Consider the following 25,273-nt stretch of genomic DNA (forward strand, 5'->3'; position numbering starts at 1 on the left):
ATTTCACATTGGACGGAAAGGGTATTCCTTAGGGAGAACACTTCTTGTTTGTGATTGGACAGAGCCAGCCATAGAAGCACTGCTGTGATTGGTTGTTTTTTGCTGCCAGTCAAGAAATGACGCTTCGTGATTGGCCCAACACATCAGCCGTTAGCTGTTAGCACACACTCAGAGCTCACATCTCCTCATATCTGTTCAGAAACTGGACAAAAGTTAAAGATATACAAAACACAGACTGTCTATGTCATGGCGAATACAGTCGCTGCTTTATTTATGTCTGTATGACTTTGTTGTGAGTGTGGACGGAGCAGCTACAGGTTAGTTTAACTTTAGCCTGATCGATCCGATTCCGATAGGATTTACATGGAGATACGGCCCGCCCCCTCTCCAGCGTCTTGTTTGAATGACAGGAGTAAACACAGAATTAATGCTTTTTTAATTCATGGTTTTTAAGGGGCTTATCTCCATGTAAATACTATAGCTGAGGATCTTGGGTAATCGCTCGAAATGCCTATGTCTGTTTCCGGTTATTTTTATTTTGAAATTCAGTTCCTGACGAAAAAGCCAGAGATTATGGAATTAAACCAATAAATAAAAGCAAGGATAATTGTGTGTTATTGGTGAGTAAATAACAGTGTGTTATTTTGAAAAGAATAACAAATTAGAAGGAAAAAAAGATTTAAAAAATACAGATTTCAGTATTCTGAGGCTCTGAGCCCCATTTATTTCCCTCACAGACGGCAACAAAAGTCCGAAATTATACGATTTAAAATAAAAGCAATAATTGTGGCTTGATATTGAGTAAGAACATGTTTTTATGAACCACACAGCTTCCGGTCTTCCACGACCCGACCGGAGAAAAAGACGTGCTGCAGACACGAAACACATTACCAGTAGAAATACATTGCTTTTAAAATCGTTCTGTGCAACACGAAAAAAAGGGGGAAATCGTGTTGGTGAACACGAATCAATATAAAATCGTGTTGGTGAACACGAAATGCCGTGAGACTGGGTTGTGTGTTTTGTGAAATGCTGTAGTGTTTTCTGAAAAGCTGTGGTGTCTTGCACTTCAGGGCCACCTTACTAAAGACACTTTTATCTGAAATTGCATTTAAATTCACCAAAAAGCAGAATGAGTATTTGATCAAGGGGGCAACCTCAAAACTCTTATATTTGTCCCTCAATATTAAAACAACATATTCATACTTGACAGTAGCTATGTCACATGATATCAAGTATACTCACGTATTAAAGGTCCCCTATTTTACAGTTTTTCATCAATATATTATAGGTCTCAGATATATACAAAACCTGTCTCTGAAGTGTTTGGCTCCAAACACCAAGCAGATCATTGCAGCATCCCATAATCCCCTCTGTTTCAGCCCTGTTTCAAAAGGGCTGATTCTCTGTCTGTTACTGTGCTGTTACACGATAACGCAAACGGTTGTATCCGCAACTTTTCTCTTTCGTTTAGCCCGTTCCGCCACACAAGGCCGTAACGGAACCGCGGAAACGATAACGGGTCCCAAGGTGGATAGATCTGCAACCGGAACGCTCTGGAGGGCCAAACGGCTCTGTGTGTACGTCCTATACGATCATTTCCTGATAACGATGAAGCCATAGCCCCGCCTCACCTCTGCTGCTCACTGCTGTAGCATGGTCAGTAGCTACTGCTACTGACCATGCTACAGATGTTAGTGCAACATCTATAGAGCTCCTCTACCACAACCATCAGCAACAAGTGGGTGCCACCTACAGGCCCGGCATATACATATACTACTACTACTACTACTCCAGCGTTTCCAGTAGTCTCGTGTGAACGGACACTTAAATGAGCCGAATGCGTGTGAACGGAAGACTTTTTTGAAAATGAATTCGGTGCGCAAACGTTCCCGTGTAAATGGGGTCTTAGATGGAAATAAGGAGCCCCTCCCCACACCCCTGAGAGATATTTGGTTAAAAAGAACACAATGGTGCTCTAGGAGGAGATTCAGGTGATAAGGTGAGGGGGGGGGGGGGGGGTTACCTTGGTTGGTGATTGGCTAATGGTTACACATGGCAAAAAAACGTCATGACATCATAAAGTGACCAAAATCCGATCAGCTCATTTTCAGAGAGGTTTGTATATAAATGGATCAGGACAAAAAGAGAGATAATCTTTGTTCCTGAAACTTTCAGAGTCTCTTTACACAGAGGGGACACATGTTGATGTAAGAGACATGAAAAAGTGGATTTTGCATAATAGATGACCTTTAAAGACTTTTGATGTAACTTGGACTTGTTCTTACGGAGTTTAGACTTACTATTACAAAATGTGAGCCTTAACATGAGATGGTCCTAAATGATGTGAGATTTTAGTTGGCTCTGTAACTTACCATAGTTCTGCATGAGTGTGTGTGTTCAGTCCACAGTGGAGGAGTATCAGGTAGGCAGGTGTTAATGTGGGCAGGAACACACGATCACCTACGTACTCAGGCCTCCATTGAGCAGCTTCTGATTTTCATGAACATCCTACTCACCAGCGTCCTCTCAGCCTTTGTATCTGGATTCAGATCCACGTTGGTGATTCATCAGCGCGGCGCTCTGGTTCTGTCTGTGCGACGCCCACTCCCACACACCCCCCGATTATGATTTACTCCAAGTGGTCATTTATGGAGGACGGAACATGACTTAAGTATAAATAAATAAATGTATGAAGAAATACAGGAATAAATAAATAAATACGTAAATAAATAAATAAATACAGGAATAAATAAATAAATACGTAAATAAATACAGGAATAAATAAATACAGGAATAAATAAATGACGAAATAAATACAGAAATAAATAAATGTTGAAATGAATACACAAATAAATAAATAAAAGAATAAATGCATAAATAAATGCATAAATAAATATGGAAATAAATACATCAATGTATAAATAAAAGTCGAAAATAAAACAGAACACACGTTATTATATATCTTTCATTTATTTCTACATTTACGCGACATACATTTATTTATTTATGTATTTATGTGTCCGTATGCTAATGAGGTGGGCGGTCCTAACCTCAGTCTGAAGCAGGATTCGCCAATTGTTGGAGCCAGGCAGAAGCAATAGATTCGTGGCAAGTCACATCATGTCGAGCTGAGCCAAGTCCTCTATACATCGTTCCACACGAAACTGGACATAGTCTTTTGGTTCTCCGTTCTCTAAATGGTCCGCTAATGATCGTAAATGATCTCCAATGGCTCTTAAATCAATATCCATAAATAAACCTTACAACTGTGGATAAACCATGGATGTATAAAGATAAGGGCTAAACAGTAAAGCTCCTGCATTCGAATCAGCGCGGTTATCCAGGCGTTAGTAGTAGAGCCCTCTGCCAGAAATGATCACACACTCCTGTAACCAATCCTGCTTCAGACTGAGGTTAGGACCGCCCACCTCATTAGCATACGGACACATAAATACATAAATAAATAAATAAATAAATGTATGTCGCGTAAATGTAGAAATAAATGAAAGATATATAATAACGTGTGTTCTGTTTTATTTTCGACTTTTATTTATTTATTTATACATTGATGTATTTATTTCCATATTTATTTATGCATTTATTTATGCATTTATTCTTTTATTTATTTATTTGTGTATTCATTTCAACATTTATTTATTTCTGTATTTATTTCGTCATATATTTATTCCTGTATTTATTTATTTATTTACGTATTTATTCCTGTATTTCGTCATACATTTATTTATTTATACTTAAGTCATGTTCCGTCCTCCATAGTCATTAAGTAAGGTTAAAATAATCGTGTTTTTGTTGCATAATTTGGAACATTATTTTTCACTTCACTTGAACAATAACCAACGTATAATACATTATAACAGTGATAATAATGCATTAAACCCATAGGAATGTTAAAACACTATGATTATGGCAACACAAAAGGTTGTGAGTTGCCAGCATTTAAGAAGTCATAATTCAAATGCTTTATGAATATTGTTAAAAAAAACACACTATACATGTAATAAGAGGGCTTGCAGCTATAGCCAAAAAGCTCTATAAGCATATAATAACATATTACAAGTATCATAAGAACGCATTATAGACATTGGCATCATGGAAAGGAATGCTCCAATACATTTTCCGTCAATAATTCACCTGCTCTCAACAGATGGGAGAGAAACTATTTGTCGCCACCTTGTGGTCAGACGTGGAACATCTGACCTGGCAGCACAGAGAATGTCAATAATAAAAGTGAGTTTTATTGTAAAAAGAAAGTATAGATAGAGACATTACAAAGTATTTTGAGACGACCTGTGTGATGCTGCAGAGGAAAGACAGCCGGCAGTGTTATCTGTTAGTGAGATTAAATGATTTACAGATTAGTCAAATGGATCTACAATGATACAAATTTAGCTCTGTCGGCCATCTTTCTAGCTGCAGTTTAAAATCTTTCTATACATTTGGGCACAGTGAAATAATGAAAGGCCCCTGCTATTATAATACTCAGTGTGTGGAGACCCAGGGTGTGGATTGAAGAGATTACCAACTGTTGTCTGGGCTTCAGGTAAACCCTCAGACGATATGCTTAGCCCTCTCTCCAATGACACGGAGCTAATCCACAAGGGGAGCAGAGAATTAGATCAGTGAAGCGGCTGGTAACGGGGTCAGTATTTTTGTGAGTTTACATGCAAATGTTAGGAATATTAGAAGATGTTGCAGGGTGGGTCAAATAACTGTGAGACAGACGAGATGCCAAAGACTACAGAGCAGGGCTTTTGTATTAATCCTTCGTCAAAAGGTCAGTTTTATACAATTACAAGAACAGTTGTTTTGTATTGCATTCAGTCCTTCTGTTTTTCTTCCATCCAACAGATATCACATTGTCTTTTTGCACTTACAAAAGAATGAACTTTTTTTTTTTATTAAGTATTTTTATCAATAAAAGCAAGAACAATCATGTCTCTGGGTAAAGTTCTCCATCTATGTAGACTGAGAACTAAAAGTATTCAGATACATGTATGCAGAGAAAGGGAGTGTCATCATGAAACCAAAACAATTGAATATACAATGCTTCCTTTTGGTTTCCACATTTTTCTTAAAATGAGCAGATATGTATGATATAAAAGACAAAAAAAGTTTAATTTGCGTTTGATTTTACAGAGTGTTTTTTGACAGAAAGTAGTCCCACTGAAATCAGTTCACAGCACGCTCTGATGTGAAACATCCCGTGTCATCTGGACATTCTGGTTTTGGAAAAATGTTTCTGCTGATTTGTTTCTTAAAGTCATTTTTACAATTCCTTGAGATCAAACGATATTCCACTCACCTTCATTTTACTGTAAAGATGCAGGAATCTCAAAGACGCATTTATCTCAAAAGTCTTTCTGTAAATACCCTTTATATACTAAGAGATGATGTAATGATTCACAATGACATGCATTAAGGGAAGTCGATGTATTTCAAATGATTTAGTGGCGATATAACAAAGGGTTAGGCACAGTTATCTGATCTCACAGGTCTTTAGGATTCAAATCAGCTTTCCTCCAGTGATGCGGTCCCGGCTGCCTGTGTGGACGCGGGGCAGCGAGGACAAACGGAGACCGGGTGACGATGTGGAGGAGGAGCAGTCTCTGAGAGAGGCTGATCACTTCATCACAGGCCTCTGCAGCTGATGTGTGTGTGTGTGTGTGAGGAGTGTTGTGGAGGAGCTCCTACGCAGCGAGCATCTCTCTCTCCGGATTCTTCCTGGGACCATCCCGCTCTGGAACAAAGGAGATTCACAGAGTTACAAAAAAAGCAGTGAATTGGTTTATTAACAACCCTGCTGAGAAGGTAGGGCTGCATCACTCTGACTTTCTTTGCTATCCATTCTCATTTACACAATATCTGTAAATGTTATTACTGCACATATTTTATTCCATTCCATTTCTATGTAAATACTGCTAGATTTTACTAGATTTTTTAAATGTTATTATAGTTTTCTTAAAATAGTTCTCTATCTGTGTTTGAAATTGTTGTTTTACTTTTATGTATGCACCTTGACACCAAGTCAAATTCCTCGTACGTGTCAACCTACCTGGTGAAAAACCTGATTCACAACCTAAAACAGGACTCTCAAAGGCAGCTGTTGAAAATGGACGTCACAGGAGGGCAAACTGAGGCAGCGCTAACAGCTATATGGTTTAAACATGGTTGGTACCAATGCAAATACAAGATCAGATCCTTAGCCATGGTGTAATCCTGTTTAGTAGTAGGGTGTACAACTCAAAGGAAAGGCAGTAGCAGAATATTGTTTCACAGATCTCCTTTCAAAAACACCAAATCTGACAGTGGTGCTACTCTGCATTAAACGGCAGTCCATCACAAAATGATTGACTTTAGGAAAACACTGGAATTCAGATTTGGCATTAATTTAAGGCGGGTAAACAATAAAGGATGTTTATTCATTGTTACAGGATGTGTATTTTGTCAAATGTGTAATAATTTAAAAAAATGGTATCTTTAACATTGTTTTAATGCATGCTTCTTGGTTCATCTTAAGCTCTTCTTTCTGTAACAAATGCACATTTCCCCTCTGAGGGAAGTGATTCTGAGAAACCCTTTTTCAGTCGGTGTTGAGAGAAGTTGGTCACAGACATGTGAAGCAGCTAATGTTGCCTGACAGCTGTCGGTTCAATTGAGTTTGACATTAGCCAAATCCAGAAACTAAAATGTCCCTTAGGGAGTGTGGGTGGATCACTATGATGTTTGGTTATGTTTTCAATGATCTGCCATTGAGCCAAGGTTTGATGTAATCAGGAAGAAGAGAGAAAGCAATGGGTTCAGCCTGGTACACAGTAAGGGGAGCAACATGTTAGGGTCACACGGCTGGGATGTCAGTACAACAGAAACAGGATTACAAAACGCCACAGCAAAAGGTCAGAAAAGAATGAAAAACAAAGACGACAGCAGACCTGGTTTCTCCTCTGTGGCCTCGGGGACTTCTGGAAGCTCGTCTTCAGGAACCTCAGGCAGCTCCACGTCTCCCTGAGGGACAAAACGCATGATCAAACACTTCTCTCATTTCTAATTCAAATACACATATCTGAGTAATGGTGATCAGTGTACCTGAGTGATGGCCTCCAGCTCAGCCAGCACAGCGTCTTCATCCTCCTGAGTGAAGGAGCCCGCCAGCATGTCGTCTATTTGCTGCAGAGAGACCACACACTCTCAGAAAACCTCTAACACTTTGATACTGTACATCGGACTTTAGAAATATCTGCTGGCAGAACATCTTTCTAAGTATTTAAATAGACAATATGTCATTATGGGAACAAAATGCTTATTTATCCTGTGTTTATCACTGGTCTCTTTGCATTTAGTCCCCCTGCTTAGGAGTATCTTAGGCCTTTAGTAAATGCATTATTATATTCTCTATTCAAAATCATTCTGCAGAGACTCTTCTTTGGAACATTTGATAAGCCTAATTTAGCTTCCCAGCCACTTTCTTTGTAGTCGCTCCACCCAGTTTGGTGACATCCTTAAAGGCATAGGATCATGGGAATTGTTGTTTTCACCACCATGCTGTCATTGCAGAGTTTCTACCGGTTAGGATTACCAAATCATTCAGGAGGGGTTTACCAGGAGCCAAATCATTCAGGAGGGGTTTACCAGGAGCCAAATCATTCAGGAGGGGTTTACCAGGAGCCAAATCATTCAGGAGGGGTTTACCAGGAGCCAAATCATTCAGGAGGGGTTTACCAGGAGCCAAATCATTCAGGAGGGGTTTACCAGGAGCCAAATCATTCAGGAGGGGTTTACCAGGAGCCAAATCATTCAGGAGGGGTTTACCAGGAGCCAAATCAATCAGGAGGGTTTACCAGGAGCCAAATCATTCACAGAGATATCGTCCTCCAAAGAATCTCAAATCTTGGAGATAAAACACTGAATAAAGCCGTTACACGTTGTCAAATCAAAGTTTTTCCAATGTAGTTTAGTTGCCGCTAATATTCACCAGCTTGTACCTCTGACAACCCATTTTTCACAAGACTTAAATCCTTGATCTATTTAAAATATAAAGTGATAAACAACCAACATCTAAAAGTGTATTGTAAATAAAAAGTCAATTTATGATCTATTAAACTGTTATCTTGATTTCAATGACCTATTTCTTTCACTTAGTTGGAACTTGGTGAATGCAAGTACATAATTCAACAACATATATAATATGGTTGTAGGTTTTTCGACATTTTACATAGTTAGATATTATATATTTAAATAGGTGCAGAAATAATTGTCATGTATGTGTGACAGGAACTTACCCTCTGGTACTCTATGGCGTCTTGGGTTTCATCCATAATCCGCTCGACCTCTTCAACGGACATCACCTGAGGAGGGGAACACCCAGAGCCCTTCAATAAAAGGTGACTCAGGGAGGGGGGGGTGATGTATCAAACATGGGATGAAAACATTGTTCAGCCCCTCCTGGGACTCCGCACACCACCTACCTCGTGCATTTTCTTCAGACACTCATTTCCAATCTTCAGCCCCTGGATGACCTTTGTTTCGACCTGGGCGAACTCGATGTCTTGAACCTAAAAGGAGCGGAAAAAAGATGACCTGTTGGTATCAAAGAAGCTACTGCTGTTAGCACTGGCTGTCAATCAAATCCTCACCAGGCGCTCCAGGTTTCCGATCTGGTTCTCCGTCTTGTCTAGAAGCTGATCCTGGTAGCGCTTCTTTTTCAGCAAGAGGAGCGCTTTACTGTTTGAACGAGAAAGTATATTCAATGTGAATTCACAAAGCAGCCTGGAGTAAGATGGCAACAAGATTCAACTATCTAATATCATGGTGTTGTCCTGCTTTTAAAGGCTGCATTCCAGTCAAGTGGTCTAACTTTCTGAACTTTTCCAGATGTTTTATTATTTGTCATTACCTGCTTATTCAATACATCCACATTACTGATGATTATTAATCAACATTCTCCTGGTGGAAACAGCGTCAATGGACAACCTTACAAATCTATAAATATGAATGTATTTCTTAAAAAAATATATTACTTTTTTCATATCATTGAGCCCTACTTTAACCCTCCTATTGTCTTCGTGTTCCCCCCTTACTTTGGTGTTCGCGGTCAGATTTGACCGGTCCTGTTTTAACTGCTATTACATTAACACAAAAACCATTAGTCATCACCAAATTTCATTTAACACCCTTTCAAACTGTAAACATTGTATCAGACTACTGGTATACATGAAACACTGCAGTAAATATACAAAGAATAGACACTGAACATGTATTGTGTGTGCCAGGTGTGATCCATGTGGGGGATGGGCACATAAGGGGGGGATACACATCTAGAGTATGTGTGTGTGTGTGTGTGTGTGTGTGTGTGTGTGTGTGTGTGTGTGTGTGTATATGTGTGTGTGTGTGTGTGTGTGAGAGATCTGATCCAGATGGTTACTAAGTCCTTTCCTTTATGGCGGTAAAGGGGAACACCATGTTGTTACAAAGTTGACTAAATCATCCAAAATGCAATGAAAGTGGTGATCAGCAATTGTATATGTTCAAATGTCTCCTGTGAAGGATTTCATGAAGCCTTAATGCAATCGAATGTAAAACTAAAAAGTTATGATTGATGAAAGTAGTAAATCGGTCAGATCTGACCCGAACAGGAGGGTTGAGGTACAAATGAAGAAAAGCTCTCATAAAAAAAAACAAGTAATAAAAGCTAAATGTGTTTAACTGAACAACATTATTGTTCATGTTGACAGAATTCTGCCCATTATTGATCTATTACCATTAAACGCATTAATGACAATAGGTTAATATGTACATAGATTGTTATTTAAAGGATCTTGGACCCTGAATATCCTTAAAAATGTTTTAATATGAATAACAATTGTTTCCATAAAACAATGGTCCCTAATGTGAATCTTCAAATCATCATTTCAATTCAAGTGACTCCACAGGTCAGACACCTTAACCAACAGCATCTCTTGCCTGTAATGGTGTGTCCCTTTGTTTGACTGTAACACTGTAAACTCTTTTCACACTCACTCTCGTTTGCCATCCTTCAGCAGCTGCTTGGCCAGAAGTCTCTCCTTCTCCAGCCGCAGGTTGATCCTCTTCTGATACTGCCGCAGCTTGTCTCTCTGCTGCTTCAGTTGCTGAGAGAACCAAGACAACACAATGACATTTACACTCAAATATACTTCTATATATACACACTATAAAGTTTAACCAATTCATTCATAGAGCAGCTTTTTGTTGCTCTCTGTGCAGTGGTGTCAAGTAACCACGGAGATTTCAAGTACTGTTCTTAAATACAATTCTGAAGGACTTGTACTTTACTAGAGTATTTTAATGTTGTACTACTACCCCACTACAACTCAGAGGTAAATCATGTACTTATACTTCACTACATGTATTTTGTACCATTAGTTACTTCACAGATGTGGATGAATGATGTGAAATATAACCAAGTGTTGAATCAGACTTTAGTTCCACCTGGAGTAAATCCACAAGCTACCCTGCAGTATACAAAGTCATTCAAACTAGCTGCACCTTTACCAGCTTTGAGAACACTTTCATGATCAATCATTATAAAACATATCGTATATATTACTCTGAAACGGACCAATCTGCACAACGACTACTTTTACTTTTGGTACTTTAAGTATATTTTGATGCAAATACTTTTGTACTTTTACTCGAGTAGCATTTTGATTGCAGGACTGTTACTTGCAGATTATTCCTACACTCTGGTACTTCTACTTTTACTCAAGTACAAGATCTGAGTACTGAGTAATATAGCTGTCCGTGTCATAAGGTCCAGGCCTGCAGCTCTGTCAACCTGTACAGAAGCTGTCAAACATACACAACCTGTAACAGACCAGTTTTAAGATATTTTACTACATTAGCTAGGCCTGATTTACGTTAGCCTCTTTGGACAACATCGGCTCTCATAGCTCAGCACCACTCTCGTTTAAGTGGTTAATATCTCAACTCGTAAAATTGAGTGACACTGTTTGCTCCCGCTCTCAAACGTGACAACTGAAAGCAGAATAATAAAAGGGTTTTAGGTAATAAACACACCTAAATCTAAGGGTTAATTAAATGATATTCAAGCCGAATTACATAGTTACTTGCATAGTGCTAAAGTGATGAAGTTGTGTTGTAAAAACTGTGTTTGTACGATAACTGATAATAAAGGTTGTTAAATGACTACTATTTATAAAGCAGTGCGGCGGACCCCCTCTTGTTTCAGCACTGAACGTACAGTATCAAAGTTAACGCTGGACAGCTAGCTAATGTAAGCTAGCTGAGAAACTCACCAACACCGCTTTGTCTTGTTCTGTCACTCGGGTTTGTTTCTTTTTTCCAAAAAGATTTCCCATTCTGACACAGCATCCCAGCTACGCTTTGCAGCCAGGGAAAGAAATGTGAAGGTGAGCTAATTTAAAACCTGTTTTCCTAACTTATAAGAGGCATGCTAGGGTAGCTTCTCCTCCATTATTTGTGTAGTCATCTGTTCTTCTGTTGTCCACACCCACATCAGGAAGGACGGAACCCGGGCAGGGTCAACAACTACAGGAAGAAACTCTAGAAAACCTCAGAAATCCCTAAAAATTAGTCATCAAATTATGTATTCATCATGAGAAATGCTTCGTTACCACTGTAAGCGTCAACATAAATGCATGTATGTTAAAATAAAGTACAAACAACGTGTAGAAACACCATAGTAGATGTACATGAGTGTTTATCGCCCTCCAGTGGTCACAAGTGAGAGCTGCAGTACAACATTGATCAAGCTAACGTCAAAAACATTCATATAAGTAGAGCGGGGAGAAGTATTTAGATATTGTACTTGAGTAAAAGTAAAGTACCAGAGTGTAGGAATACTCTGTTAGAGTAAAAGTCCTGCATTCAAAAGGTAACTCAATCAAAGTACTAGCATCAAAATATACCAAAAGTAAAAGTAGTCATTATGCAGATTGGTCCATTTCAGAATAACACTATAGGTCTATGTTTTATTAATGATTGGTCATTAAAGTGTTATCAAAGCTTTGGTAAAGGTGCAGCTAGTTTGAATGACTTTGTATACTGCAGGGTAGCTTGTGAATTTACTCCAGGTGGAACTAAAGTCTGATTTAACACTTGATTATATTTACCATAATTCATCCAGATCTGTGAAGTAACTAAAGGTAGGCTATTAAATACATGTAGTGCAGTAAAGTTATAAGATCATAAACGCCTTCATGGTAAATGTTACCTCAGTTCACAAGTAGAGGATCTGGTAGTAACTGAACTAAATACAACATTACATAAATAAAGACTGGCATTTTATGTAAAGGTATAAGTGACTAAAACCTATTATTTGGGTTTAAATAAGCAGAGTGGAATGGACAGTGGAACTAGAGCCCTGTTTCTATGGGAGCAGTGCAACACAGGGATGAATCTAGAGTGGCAGAATGTTCTGGCCTCAGTCCAGCAGAGAGCAGCAGAAAGGGAGGACACACTTCACAGCAGAGCTGAAAAACACTTTTTTATTCAACTTGTTCTGTTTTCTATTGTGTTGGGGAAAGAATACATTTACTATACCCACACTTCTCACTCAAGTAAATTACTTTTCTCTTCAGTGACTCTACTAATATTAGAACAGTGAGGTGTGCAGTTAACAGGAGATGAAATTGCTGGGTTTTTTTCTTGAACTAAACAATTTAAAGGGGTAAATATTGCTCGATCTGTTGCCTGAATTGGATGTGCACCAAATGGACGGCATTTGAGATGTTTTTAATGCACCACAGAAAACTTTATGAGGACTAAGAATTTAAAGTTATACTACATTTACCAAGAACAATGTGGTGCTCAGCAACAAAAAGCCACACATTAGGACAAATGTAACACACCATGAATTAATTAGCCTATTGATATTTAGTGATGTGGGTAGATGTATTTTTTTTTTAAATATCTAACTTTTTAGAAGGATGGGAACAAGCCTATTTCTCAAAATGTCAAAAATAATCCTTTGAATCGTTTATTTTTGTAATACTCTTTTCTGGAGAAGTGTAGCTTGGTACACAAGTTGAAGATTCAGGAGGAGAAGCAAAGACAGTGGAGAGAGGTGAAGGAGGAAATTATGACCAATTTTCAGGGCACACAACCATGTGCCGTAACGTAATGTAACGGCGTAATTACGCGCCGCAGACGGACCCGGGGAATAAATTCCCCCCAGTTTCCACCGGGTCCGTCTGCGTCGCGTTATGGCCGCGCTGCGGCGTTCGCAAAGATCGCGGCCACTCTAGTCAATGGGTGCTATTCCACCACACGCGGCGCGTACGGCTCAGAAGCGTCCCAGAAGCGTCTCGGCGCAGGGCTCCTCTAAAATTAGGATGAATCCTATTTTTTACGCGACGCAGCCGTAAAGTAATGTCGGGCAGGCAGGCAGTGGCGGTTCTAGACCAATTTGACTGGGGGGGGGGGGGGCAGTTATTTTCTGAGGGGGGCACAATAAATGCAGGGCGAAAAAGACAAAGACAGTATGAAGTAATTGCGCATACACCTAAGAAAACAATGCAATACAGTTATTGGTATTTGTTTCATTACACATTATTATATGCTTACCTTTGTGTGCTGTTTGGGTCTGTGGGACCCGTTTTCAGTGTTTACTAAAATAAAATGTATGCAATTTGATTATTTTAACCTGCTTTATTTGGGGGTGGACCTAACCTTCTAGGGGGGTCCGGGGGCATGCAGCCCCGGGAAGATCTGGTGCACTTTGAGCACAAAATGAATGTATGGATACAGCTCTCAACACTCATGAAAGCGAGCTGTATACTTTTCAATAATCAAAACATCTTTAGAATATGATCACAACCAATAACAAATCATTTAAACTTGTTAAAAACTAAATTCTTATCTTATGTTACCTATAGTTAGTATTCTTTCTTTTTATTTATGCATATTTTTAATAAACACTCCCCTTTCAAACAGTTATTTCTTTTGTACTGTCCTATAGTACACATTGGAATGATTTCTTTATTTTTTACAACACATTAAATAGATAAAGGTGTGCTCTCTCTAGCTCTCCCTCTCTGTCTCGCTCGCTCACAGAGGCTGTGTGCTCCTCCGTGGCGATGACGGCTTGCGTAAAAAAAAAAATATTTGTAAAGTGGGGGCTATTGAGGGCTTGCGAGATACCGGTAGCTCGTGATCGACGTGTTGGAGACCCCTGCTCTAATGGGTCCGACTAGAATGACAAATATCGTTACTTCTGCCTATTCCGTCAGCCAAGAAATCGTTTAATCATAAACTTATTATTATTATTTTTTTCATTTTTAGGGGGGCCACAGGGGGGTTTTATGGCTCAGGTTGAGCTGGAGCAGTTGTGTGCTTCATAGTACACCCCCCTGTTTAAAGTAACATGTTCAAATAAAAGCAGGCAAGTATGGAAGACGGGTTGGCCTATGACGGGTAAGATCCCCCTGCAGAACCTCGGGACAACCTAAGGCAGGCACAGCCGCGACTACTTGGGCTAGTTGCCTCTGTTAAAATTGACAGTGTGCAACTCTTTGTCTCATGTTCTTTAACAAGAACACAACACTCAAAGCAGTACAGAAAATGTCCAGAGACTTGTTTCTGGCATCAGCCCTGAAGGAAGTACATGAGGCTACTAGGAGAATCCTGAGTCCCATTAAGTATTGATTCTGCACCGATCAGGTCAGGCAGATTCTCCTCAAAGCTGGACTGGTGTTAATATGTTACCAATGATTGAGACAAAACTAAATGAGATCATATAACACACAAGAAAGAGTCAAGTATGGAAGATGTGCAAATGGACATCAATATTTGTTGCAGCTTCCAGACGTTCTAACCAATTTTGAATGAACTGCAAGAATTTGTGTTGCTCTTTTGGCTTTTATATACAGTATGTTAGATATAAAATGCAGGATTTGTATTTTAGTTTTGTTATATTTTAGTATTCTTCTTTTTCTCAAGGTAAATACCTATGGTTTTCACTCCTAAACTTTAGTGGCATGTTCTGCTTAACATTGTTTAAGGGTTTACTTGTTAATTGTCTATATCAAATTACATGTGCCCATCATTGCAGACAGATTGCTAGATGTGCAACATAATAAACTCACCGATGGTTTTCTTGTCTGTCGATAGAAAAAAAGACGAAAGAGTAATTTGGATTAACATTTATTCTTAAGAAGGTCGTGTAGAGACCACAGACTTCATGAGTGTCCATCCAGACATGGGGGACACAGGAGGAAACACAGCACAGAGCTAAACCACAGTCTTAAAAAAAATTAAATCAGTGCACAGATAATCTTACAAAGATTGCATAATATAAAGAAAAGTTATAACATTTCCCAGAAACAGTGCAATTGTACCACAAAATGAAACCCACTCCACCTTCATCGCCAGTTGCCTAAATGCTCCACTTCCACAGAGGCAAAGAATAACTTCTTCACGTTAAATACTCCAACTAGATGCTTTGTTTAAGGAGGCGGGGGTTAGATAAGTGCATGTTAGTCTGGGTGGCTACAGGTCACATGAATGTTAAAGAATGTTTGCATTTGTGAACCAAACCCTAACCCTACATTGCACTTGGGAAAGCAAATGTAAAATATAGACAGTGTATATATGACATCCAAAAAAAAACATCCATACCGGCAACACATAAATAAAGTCATGCAGAGGCAGTGTTTTCATTTGTCACATTAAAAAAAAGTACCAAGGCTACATGTTTGCAAGAAAATAGGGACAGCATTTACATAAAGTTTTCCCATTTAAAAAAAGACCTCAGGCATTACTCCCACTCACTTTCTCAAGCTCAGTGATTTGAAATCTTTAGTGTCTGTAGTGCATGATGGGAAGTCAATCGGCTACACTTACAAATGCTTCAGATGAACTGAAAATGCACAAGTCCTCTCGTACTTCAGCCCATGAAATAACAGGTTACAACGGCAAATGTAATGGGATAAATAAAAGCTGCAGCAAGCTCTGGTCAGAAAAGGTATTGAAGTTCATGATATTTCATATAAATAAGCATCTTATCTTCATATCAAAACATTTTCTTTTTTTAAATGTACCTCCAGCTTCTGCTCCACAGCTGCATTATAAGACCAACTTGAATCCATGAGATGAAGTTCTGACTGACAGAGGTGGACAAATCTAACGCACCTGGCAGTGTACCTCTGCTACACTTCCTCTGAAGATTAGAGAGGTTTGCGGCCACAGTCGTTGCTGCTGAGTCCACCTCAAGTAAAATATCTAATGGCAGATATCACCCTCCAAGGTCTGTATATGATCATTAAAAAAATAAAACTGAGCCGTACAAATCACATTTTTACAAATTCCCTTCAGCCTTCCTCTCACCTGAATGTCATGAAAAAAATTACTATTTATGTGTTTGCTGATGGGTATCGCACCAACAACGCACCAGCTTGTACAAACAGTAGATTATGCAGATACAGGCGCGGCCACACGAAGTATACACACACGACACGATACACACACCAAGAGGCTTAGATAGAGCTAACAAAACACAGCTGCGTGATTGAAAAATGGCACCAAAGTGAAACAGAGTGATGGGTTACAAACCCTCCTCTTAGCGGATGCCAAGCGTACATTCAGTTTTCAAAAGTCTCAGAGGACACGGCTCCAAAAAGCCCCGTCTGAATGTGAAGGCGACCACAGGCTCCGCCTCTAACGTGTGAGGTAATGGGCCCTGGCTAGTGTCTGAGGAGGGCAGTGTGCTACATGTACTGGTGTGCATATTCTAACACTCCCAAGCTATGGGATCTAGACCAAAGCTAAACCTGCAGAGAGGAAGGCCACAAGGCAAAAGAATCATCAGAAACCCTTCATCCAAACACCGTCTGTAAATAATCAACCTCCTCATGAGCGTGCATGCTGAAACACTCGGCCCTGAAGAAAGCTTACTGGATGTTAGTAAGATGTGCATGCTGGTGTAAAATGACAAGAAGAGACTCTGGGACTGAATGGATGAATAAACCTGTTAGTTAAGCAGGGGACTTGGTCTAAAAACTATTAATGCACGTGCTTTTGACAACAAAAATAAATTGTCCGTGTGAGGAGGTGTGTAGTTCGGAGATGTGCTGCTTTGGTACGGTCGTGGGCGGATCCCTAGTTCTGTTACAAAACATGTAAAAATTCACAAACACACCAAAACACCTGAAGAGACGAGCAAACACACTTACTGTACCGCTTCCCGCAGAGGAGGACGGATTACAAAGCATAAATATTATTTATATATTTTTTCTTTTCCCCTGTGAAGATAAAAAACACCGTTAGAAAGAGGTGTCGCATCAGCGTGTCGAAGACGCCCCTGGGTTAGTGCGACGCAGAAACACGGAGCACCAGTGGACGAGGGTCACACACATGCACGCCTCGAGAAAACAGCCCTGAACCCAGACACACACAGAAAGAGCCAGTGTGTGTGAAAGCCCCCACACATCTGTCCGTTCATTGGGGTGGGGGGTGGAAGGTGCGTGGAGCGGGCGGGTGCTGGTGTGGGCCCTTAGGCGCAGAGGCCCCGGCACGTTGGGACGGGTGAGTACGGCTCCTCTCAGGCTCACAGCTGGTGCACGATGCTGTCGGGGTGGGTGGCGGGCACAGAGCCGTCCTGACGGAGCCGCTGCCACTGGAACGTGGTGCTGAGGGAGCCCACCTCCTCCTCCTCGCTCTCCTGCTCCTTGGCAAACTCCATGAACACCTAGCAGAGGGGGAGGAGAGGAGGAGACAAAGGTTAAGATGCTGTGGAACACTTACAGATAATAACAGGTGGAATAGATAAGAGCTGCTAACAACTTTTATTAAAAGGTCCCCTATTTTACAGTTTTTCATCAATATATTATAGGTCTCAGATATATACAAATCATGTCTCTGAAGCAGTGCTGGAATTGGGCCGGTACTCACCGGTACGCAGTACCGGCACTTCTGGTTCTGACCCATGGAGTACCGGCACTTCTTGCTCAGTACCGGCATGCTGGCGGTACTCCGGTACTCATGCACCGTGCCAGTACTCAACACTCTCCCGCCGTTCTTATTATACATCCATATATATATATATACAGCCGCCCGGTACTCAGTAGATGCGTCATGAGGTGCCGAACGGACATTCTCATCGCTCTAACCGCTGGAGTTTCACAGCGGCTGTCAGCTGTTTACTCCTGTCATTCAAACAGAACGTGCTGGAGAGGGGGCGGGGCTTATCTTCTCCATGTAAATACTGTGGTGGAAACGACTATGTCAAAATTAACCTATTTGACCGTGATTTAATAGTAATACACGTTTCAAAATAATAATAATAATAATAATGCCGAAGTAACAACATACTGAAAACTGTTAGTAAAACCATGTTTTAATGCTTTACAATTTACATACCTAGATGCACGTGTGTTGTGTTTATGCAGTGCAACTCCCACCCAGTGGGTGGCTATGTAGAGTGATAGAACCGAGCAGGCACGCCCCCGAGAGAAGGAAAGCAAGTCACGTCACAAATTAGCATTTCTAAAATGTTAGCGTGGATTAATAAAAGTGCAAAAAGACAGCGGTTTTCGCCGGAAGAAACTTCAAATACAGAGAATGCTGTGCCTGTGTTGGAAATTGTGTCTGATGGGGAGCTTTCTTTGGTTGATCCTCCTGCTCCAAGTTCTAGTGCATTAGCATTAGCACTAGCTCCGCCGCCTCCTCCAGAGCCTCTAACGTTAGCTGCTGCTGGCGCAACTGCCACCACCAACACCGGGCAAAGCGATGCACCTGACTGCTGGACAACGGACCAGGTGCAATATTTTTGCAAGACCAATGCATGGCTCCTTCTTAAAGATAAGAAGCTAGGATGTCGGATATGCAGAGATGTCAAATCTTTGGGAATACACACTGGACAAGGACTGAAACTGTCACCTGAATGGGGTGAGTGTGCAGTGTCTCATTTCGGTGTTGACAAGGGCAAACAACAAGCTAGCCTGAGAAAAAAAATCAAAGAACATAAAGAATCACAAGCCCATGTAAAAGCTGCTGACATCCTTACATCTGCTTCACGTGAAACTATTCAACATCAAGTGCAGTCTATGCATAAATCTGAATTAGACACCACTATCAGAGTTTTTCGAACGGCATATAAAATTGGCAAACATAGCCGGCCATTCACAGACATGCCAATTGATTTGAATGTACAGAAACTGAATGGGCTGAACGTGGGCAGGGTTTTGCACTCCAATAAAACCTGTGGCGAAATCATCGACCACATAGCTCATGAGCTGAAGAAAAAAATGGCAAAAGACATTACAGAAAACCAAAGAAAACTCTGTGTTTTGGTCGATGAATCTACCACTATTAGTGGTAAAACGGTGCTTGTTGTGTGTCTACGCTCAGCATTAGCTGATGCTGAGCCCGAAACGTTTTTTTGGGAGCTGATCGAGTTGGATGGAACAACGGCTGATGACATCACAAAGGCGTTAATGGAGTGTCTTGGAAGAGATTTTAACGAGGACTTTTTAGGTCAGTTTTTCCGCAGTATGGTAGAGAATCTGAGACACAGAATGACTTCCACAACCTCCTCTCATGTCAGCACAAGAGAAATCCCATTACATGGCCGGGAGGCCCGGGACAATCAGCTAATCCAGGACATGAAAGTTTTCCATCCTGGAAGTTGGCCTGAAGAGGAGTTAGACGTACAGTATGGGGACGTAGAGGTGCTACGTTTGTGCGAAGTGCTGAAAGTGGACAGAAGAGAGACTGTTCAGGGCTTTCGCGAATACAAGGAAACCAGGGCATCCCGTACACCTGCTGCCATGGAGCCTCTACTGAAAGCAGTCCGAACCATCGCTGTCTCCACTAGTGAGTGTGAGCGGGCATTCAGCTGCATGAACGATATCCTTACTGCAAAAAGGAATGCTCTCTCTGTCAGCCGACTGTCCAGCCTGGTTTTCATTAAATGTAATGGACCATCACTAGGACAGTTCAATCCGGAACAGTATGTGAGGTCCTGGCTGGCAAAGGGAAGGAGAAGTGCTGATGAAAGAGCCTGTCCAGCTCCAGCCCCTGATACTGATGTCCCCAAGGCCTTCTGGAGCCTTTTCTAACAATGTGAAGTATATTGCAAAGCAGCTCACCCAGTGAGAAGACTTTTGGCATAATGTGCCGATTTGTACAGATCCTGGAGATAGAAGGACTTCAGACCAACCAGGGAGTTATCTGATCAGCTTGGTGTTCAATGTAACTCTTTACCATGGCTCAGACTTTGTTACTTGCAGTTACAGTTTCTCATTTTAGATTGTGCAAATTTTGCATTTGTTTTTACATGTTCTTTGTTCATGCTCTTTATCATTTTTCTGAGTTGGAAAGTTAGATTGCATCATAGTTTACTTTATACATATTTGTATTCTTCAGTGGTGAAGTATATTGCAAAGCAGCTCAGCCATGTGAGAAGACTTTTGGCACTTTTTCGTTTTTCGTTTTCTGAGTTGGAAAGTTAGATTGCATTCAAAATGTACAGAAATACTTAATTTTGTTAAAGCTTTTTATAAAAAATGCTTCTGACCAGAGCTTTGTTTCCTTGTCATTAATGTTGAACACCACCAGAGGGGCTCTCACCTGAAAGGTCTCTGCTTCATGTGTCTTCAGCAGAAGATCTAGACTTTGATTGCTATATTTTCAGTTAATATTGACCTTACTGAGCTTTAGCCATATCCGCTGCCTATCATAAAAAATGTTAAGTACAGTGAACCTTTCTAAAATATACAGTAGTAAAGAGACAAACCCACCAGCATTATAGTAGCCAAATTCTTGTTTGTGGGCTGTATATATAAAATTGACTTGAAAAAGTTGCTGATTTTAGAGTACTGGCACCTTTTTCATTCCAATTCAAGCACTGCTCTGAAGTGTTTGGCTCCAAACACCAAACAGATCATTGCAGCATTACCCATAATCCCCTCTGTTTCAGCTCTGTTTCCAAAGTGCTGATTCTCTGTCTGTAACTTTAGATGAAAATAAGGAGCCCCTCCCCACGCCCCTCCGAGAGACATTTGGTTAAAAATAACTCATTGGCGCTCTAGGAGGAGATTCAGGTGATAAGGTGGTGGGGGGGGGGGGGGGTTACCTTGGTTGCTGATTGGCTAATGGTTCCACAAACCAAAACATCGTTATGACATCATAAAGTGGTCAAAATCTGATCAGCTCATTTTCAGACAGGTTTTTATAGAAATGGATCAAAAAGAGAGAGAATCTTTTTTTCTGAAACTTTCAGAGTCTCTTTTCACAGAGGGGACACATGTTGATGTAGAAGAGACATGAAGAAGTGGATTTTGCATAATAGGTGACCTTTAATATATTAAACCCATCATTAGTACCGTATTGACCCGAATATAAGACGTTTTTCTTTTCCTAGGGAAAAAGAGGGGTCGTCCTATATTCGGGGTCTAGACTTTTCGATGTAATTACACAGTCACAAGAACAGATTGCCCCAAACGAGTGTTCCCCCAAGCGAGACACCGTCTTAAAGTACGGTAACAAGTACACGGCAACAGGAGAGATGGAGATGGAGAGACACAGCGACCAACTGGAACAAAGTGGCTCAAAAGTAAGACCAGTTAATAAACAAGAGAGGCGACCTTACGATGCCAATTCTAAGATAATGGTGATCAACCAAGCAGAGTCATCAAACAACTGTCGAGCAGCAAAGACATATGGTGTTACTGAGTGTGACGTTAAAAGATGGCAAGCCCAAAAAAAACGCCAGTTTTATAAAAACAGTCTTTAGAAAAAACAGATTTGATCTTCAAAAAGGCATTTTGAAAAAGAGGGGCCATCTTATAATCAGGGTCGTCTTATATTCGGGTCAATACGGTAATTCAATTACCACGCAGGAAAAGTCTTTCTTGTAGGCCTCCACGGCGAATGACGTGATTGGAGTAAATGGGGGCAGTCCAATTCTCACTGCTTAACAAACATGCATTTTAACTTAAACTTTTCTATTTTAAATATTTCAGACTGATCAGGATTTGCACGCTCGAAAAGCACCATGGCGCAGGCGTGAGAATGTCTATGTGGAAGAGTTTCAATCGTAAAACTTTAGTGAAATGCATGTGTTTGGGTAATAGTGATAATACAAGTAGATTACAGAGACTTGGATCAGAGTAGTGGAGAGTTTGTAAACGTGGCCCCGTTAAACCAATTCATTTAATTATTTGGTCATTGTGAATGCGCTGTGAAGTACTTGTATCATTAGGGTTTCATATTGGTCAAATATAAAGAAATAGGACCAAGAAAAAGACATGTCCAGTTGTTAAGTATGCACTGTTTAGATCCCATGATGAGACATGTTTTACCAACCCTGTCTCCTAAAAATTACGTTCCCACAGAACTAAACTGCATTCTCAATTACGTTTAGCTAGAAACGTATTTTCTCCCACGTTACGTTTCTTATGAACGTATCTTAAATACGTTTATTTTCTACATATCTTTATCATTTATTGTCTTGCTTATAATAATGATAATAGTCATTTATAAATATCATTTTAGAGCACACATTTGAAATCAGTAGGCGAGGCTGTAATTTCGCCAGCTGTTACTCTCCTGAGCGAAGCAGAAAATAATAGTTTTAACATGCCAAAAAGCTGCTGTGTCGTTTATTGCACCTCAAACATTAAATCAAATCCAGAGTTACGTGTTTCTGTAGGCTACTTCCTCTAAGAAGAAAGGACAGTAACAGAAGATCTCTGTGCCTTCAGGCTTGATCGCCATTCAAATGACAGCGTTGGTTTCCCCAAAAGTGGGCGGGCTGTAAAGTGACGTAGATTTTACTCTCATCTATTATTCACAACCATTCTATTTATTCTAACGTAAATTACATGCCAGTGTTTTATCTTTTTATGTATTTGTTTTTATTTTAAAGTGTATATGTCGGACTTTTTTTGCCGTCTGTGAGGAAAATAAATGGGGCTTAGAGCCTCAAAATACTGAAATCTCTTTCTTTTCACACAATACGTCTCCTTGCAGTGTCAATAGTAATTCGGCAGACTTTTATATTTGATCCAATTGGTAGATAAGTTATATTTACACCATAACGGTGCACAGCTGGTAGAAAAGGACTTGTAGTTTTTAAAGATATTACTGCTTTTCTTTGAATATAAGAATGTAAATACTGAGTTGAGAGAATAGTCAGGGGATTTGGGTGATGGGAGACACATCTATGGAATCACAATTTCAATAGCTTACCATTAAATGACGGATATACCTTTCTGTCTGTGATGTTTTACAAATCAGATATTAATGTGGAGAAGTAAAACATGAGAAATAATATAGCAATATCCTGTAAAATTATGTAAAAACATGAATACAACTACACATCTTCAGATGTCATACATACATAAGTGTCCTACACTAATAATACAAAGTTATTATTAGTATGCTGTGTGTACCTTGTGTGCACCGCCTAGTGGTTAAAGCACGTTATTGAATTATTTTTGTTGAATAATGTTATTTTTGTTGAATATAGTTATTTGATGAAAAAAATATTAAGAGTACATACTTTCATAGGGGGAAAGTAGAAGGTCAATGATAGAAATATAGAATATAAAAAATCAAGAAGATACTGTAAGTGATCTCTACAATAAAACAGTTTAGTGCAGAATGTACAAAGATATTAATATGAGGATGTGCAAAACAGGCAAACTAATTAAACTTTATTAACTTAATAAAGGTTAATTAGTTTGCCTGTTGTGCACATCCTCATATTAATATATTTTTCAATTCAATAACGTGCTTTAACCACTAGGCGGTGCACACAAGGTACACACAGCATACTAATAATAACTTTGTATTATTAGTGTAGGACACTTATGTATGTATAACATCTGAAGATGTGTAGTTTTATTCATGTTTTTACATAATTTTACAGGATATTGCTATACTATTTCTCATGTTTTACTTCTACACATTAATATCTGATTTGTAAAACATCACAGACAGAAAGGCATATCCGTCATTTAATGGTAAGCTATTGAAATTGTGATTCCATGGATGTGTCTCCCATCACCCAAATCCCCTGACTATTCTCTCAACTCAGTATTTACATTCTTATATTCAAAGAAAATCAGTAATATCTTTAAAAACTACAAGTCCTTTTCTACCAGCTGTGCACCGTTATGGTGTAAATATAACTTATCTACCAATTGGATCAAATATAAAAGTCAACCGAATTATTATTGATACTGCAAGGAGACGTAGTGTGTGAAAAGAAAGAGATTTCAGTATTTTGAGGCTTTAAGCCCCATTTATTTTCCTCTCAGACGGCAAAAAAAGTCCGACATATACACTAATTTACGTTAGAATAAATAGAATGGTTTTGAATAATAGATGAGTGTAAAATCTTCGTCACTTTACAGCCCCGCCCACTTTTGGGGAAACCAACGCTGTCATTTGAACGACGATCAAGCCTGAAGGCACAGAGATCTTCCTTTCTTCTTAGAGGAAGTACAGAAACACGTAACTCTGGATGTGTTTAAATGTTTGAGGTGCAATAAACGACACAGCAGCTTTTTGGCATGTTAAAACTATTATTTTCTGCCTCGCTCATGAGAGTAACAGCTGGCGAAATTACAGCCTCGCCTACTGATTTCAAATGTGTGCTCTAAAATGATATTTATAAATGACTATTTTCATTATTATAAGCAAGACAATAAATGGCAAAGATATGTAGAAAAATAAACGTATTTAAGATACGTTCATAAGAAACGTAACGTGGGAGAAAATACGTTTCTAGCTAAACGTAATTGAGAATGCAGTTTAGTTCTGTGGGAATGTAATTTTTAGGAGACAGGGTTGGTTTTACATATGGTTGTTTTTACATATTTCCCAAATGCTATACAATGTGACAGCTCTAGATCAGGGTTTCTCAAACTTTTTCATACCAAGGACCACTTAACCAATAAAAAAACACTCGTGGACCACCTAACTCCACAAATATAAAAGAACACATCGTTTTTCTAAAACAGATTACAAATCGCCTGAAAATGGTACAAACAAGTGGCAACATGTGTGATGAAGGTGTTGCGCTGAAACTTAACCTCGCTCCATTGCGCAGATATTCCCGCGAGAGTGCGGAAAACTTAAATGTATTTATTTATTTCAATTGTGAAATGTTACCAATATACTCACGGACCACTAGGGGGCGCTCACGGACCACCAGTGGTCCGCGGACCACACTTTGAGAAGCACTGCTCTCGATCATAAGAGTCCAGTGCAGATATTCTCCTTCTGT

At 39.7% G+C, this 25,273-nt stretch overlaps 2 protein-coding genes across 3 annotated transcripts in view; both read right to left on the minus strand.

The window, feature by feature from the left end:
• Nucleotides 1-4,752: 4,752 nt before the first annotated feature.
• On the minus strand, nucleotides 4,753-11,565 carry chmp6b (charged multivesicular body protein 6b). Its single transcript, XM_034227583.1, has 8 exons — nucleotides 11,316-11,565; nucleotides 10,039-10,148; nucleotides 8,655-8,742; nucleotides 8,487-8,573; nucleotides 8,301-8,366; nucleotides 7,108-7,188; nucleotides 6,954-7,026; nucleotides 4,753-5,761 (listed from the first exon to the last, which is right to left on the minus strand). Exons 1-8 carry the CDS (start codon nucleotides 11,376-11,378, stop codon nucleotides 5,712-5,714), a joined length of 618 nt encoding a protein of 205 aa, XP_034083474.1. The 5' UTR covers nucleotides 11,379-11,565; the 3' UTR covers nucleotides 4,753-5,711.
• Nucleotides 11,566-15,167: 3,602 nt separating this feature from the next.
• The window catches only part of abca5 (ATP-binding cassette, sub-family A (ABC1), member 5), a 42,391-nt gene continuing 32,285 nt past the window's right edge, over nucleotides 15,168-25,273 (minus strand). For both annotated transcript variants that reach the window (XM_034227539.1, XM_034227540.1), the window contains exon 38: nucleotides 15,168-17,725. In XM_034227539.1, the coding sequence (XP_034083430.1) occupies nucleotides 17,585-17,725 (141 nt within the window). In that variant the 3' untranslated portion in view covers nucleotides 15,168-17,584. The remainder of the gene's footprint in view (nucleotides 17,726-25,273) is intronic.

The sequence above is a fragment of the Gymnodraco acuticeps genome, unplaced genomic scaffold (genome assembly GCF_902827175.1).
Source record: "Gymnodraco acuticeps unplaced genomic scaffold, fGymAcu1.1, whole genome shotgun sequence".
NCBI classification, from domain to species: Eukaryota; Metazoa; Chordata; class Actinopteri; order Perciformes; family Bathydraconidae; genus Gymnodraco; species Gymnodraco acuticeps.

Excerpts from the sequence above, each read along its gene's own strand:
- chmp6b (XM_034227583.1), bottom strand. The coding sequence starts at position 11,378 with ATGGGAAATCTTTTTGGAAAAAAGAAACAAACCCGAGTGACAGAACAA. Across the intron at positions 10,149-11,315 it reads AACAAGACAAAGCGGTGTTG|CAACTGAAGCAGCAGAGAGA; the intron begins GTGAGTTTCTCA and ends TGGTTCTCTCAG. Across the intron at positions 8,574-8,654 it reads TCGGAAACCTGGAGCGCCTG|GTTCAAGACATCGAGTTCGC; the intron begins GTGAGGATTTGA and ends CGCTCCTTTTAG.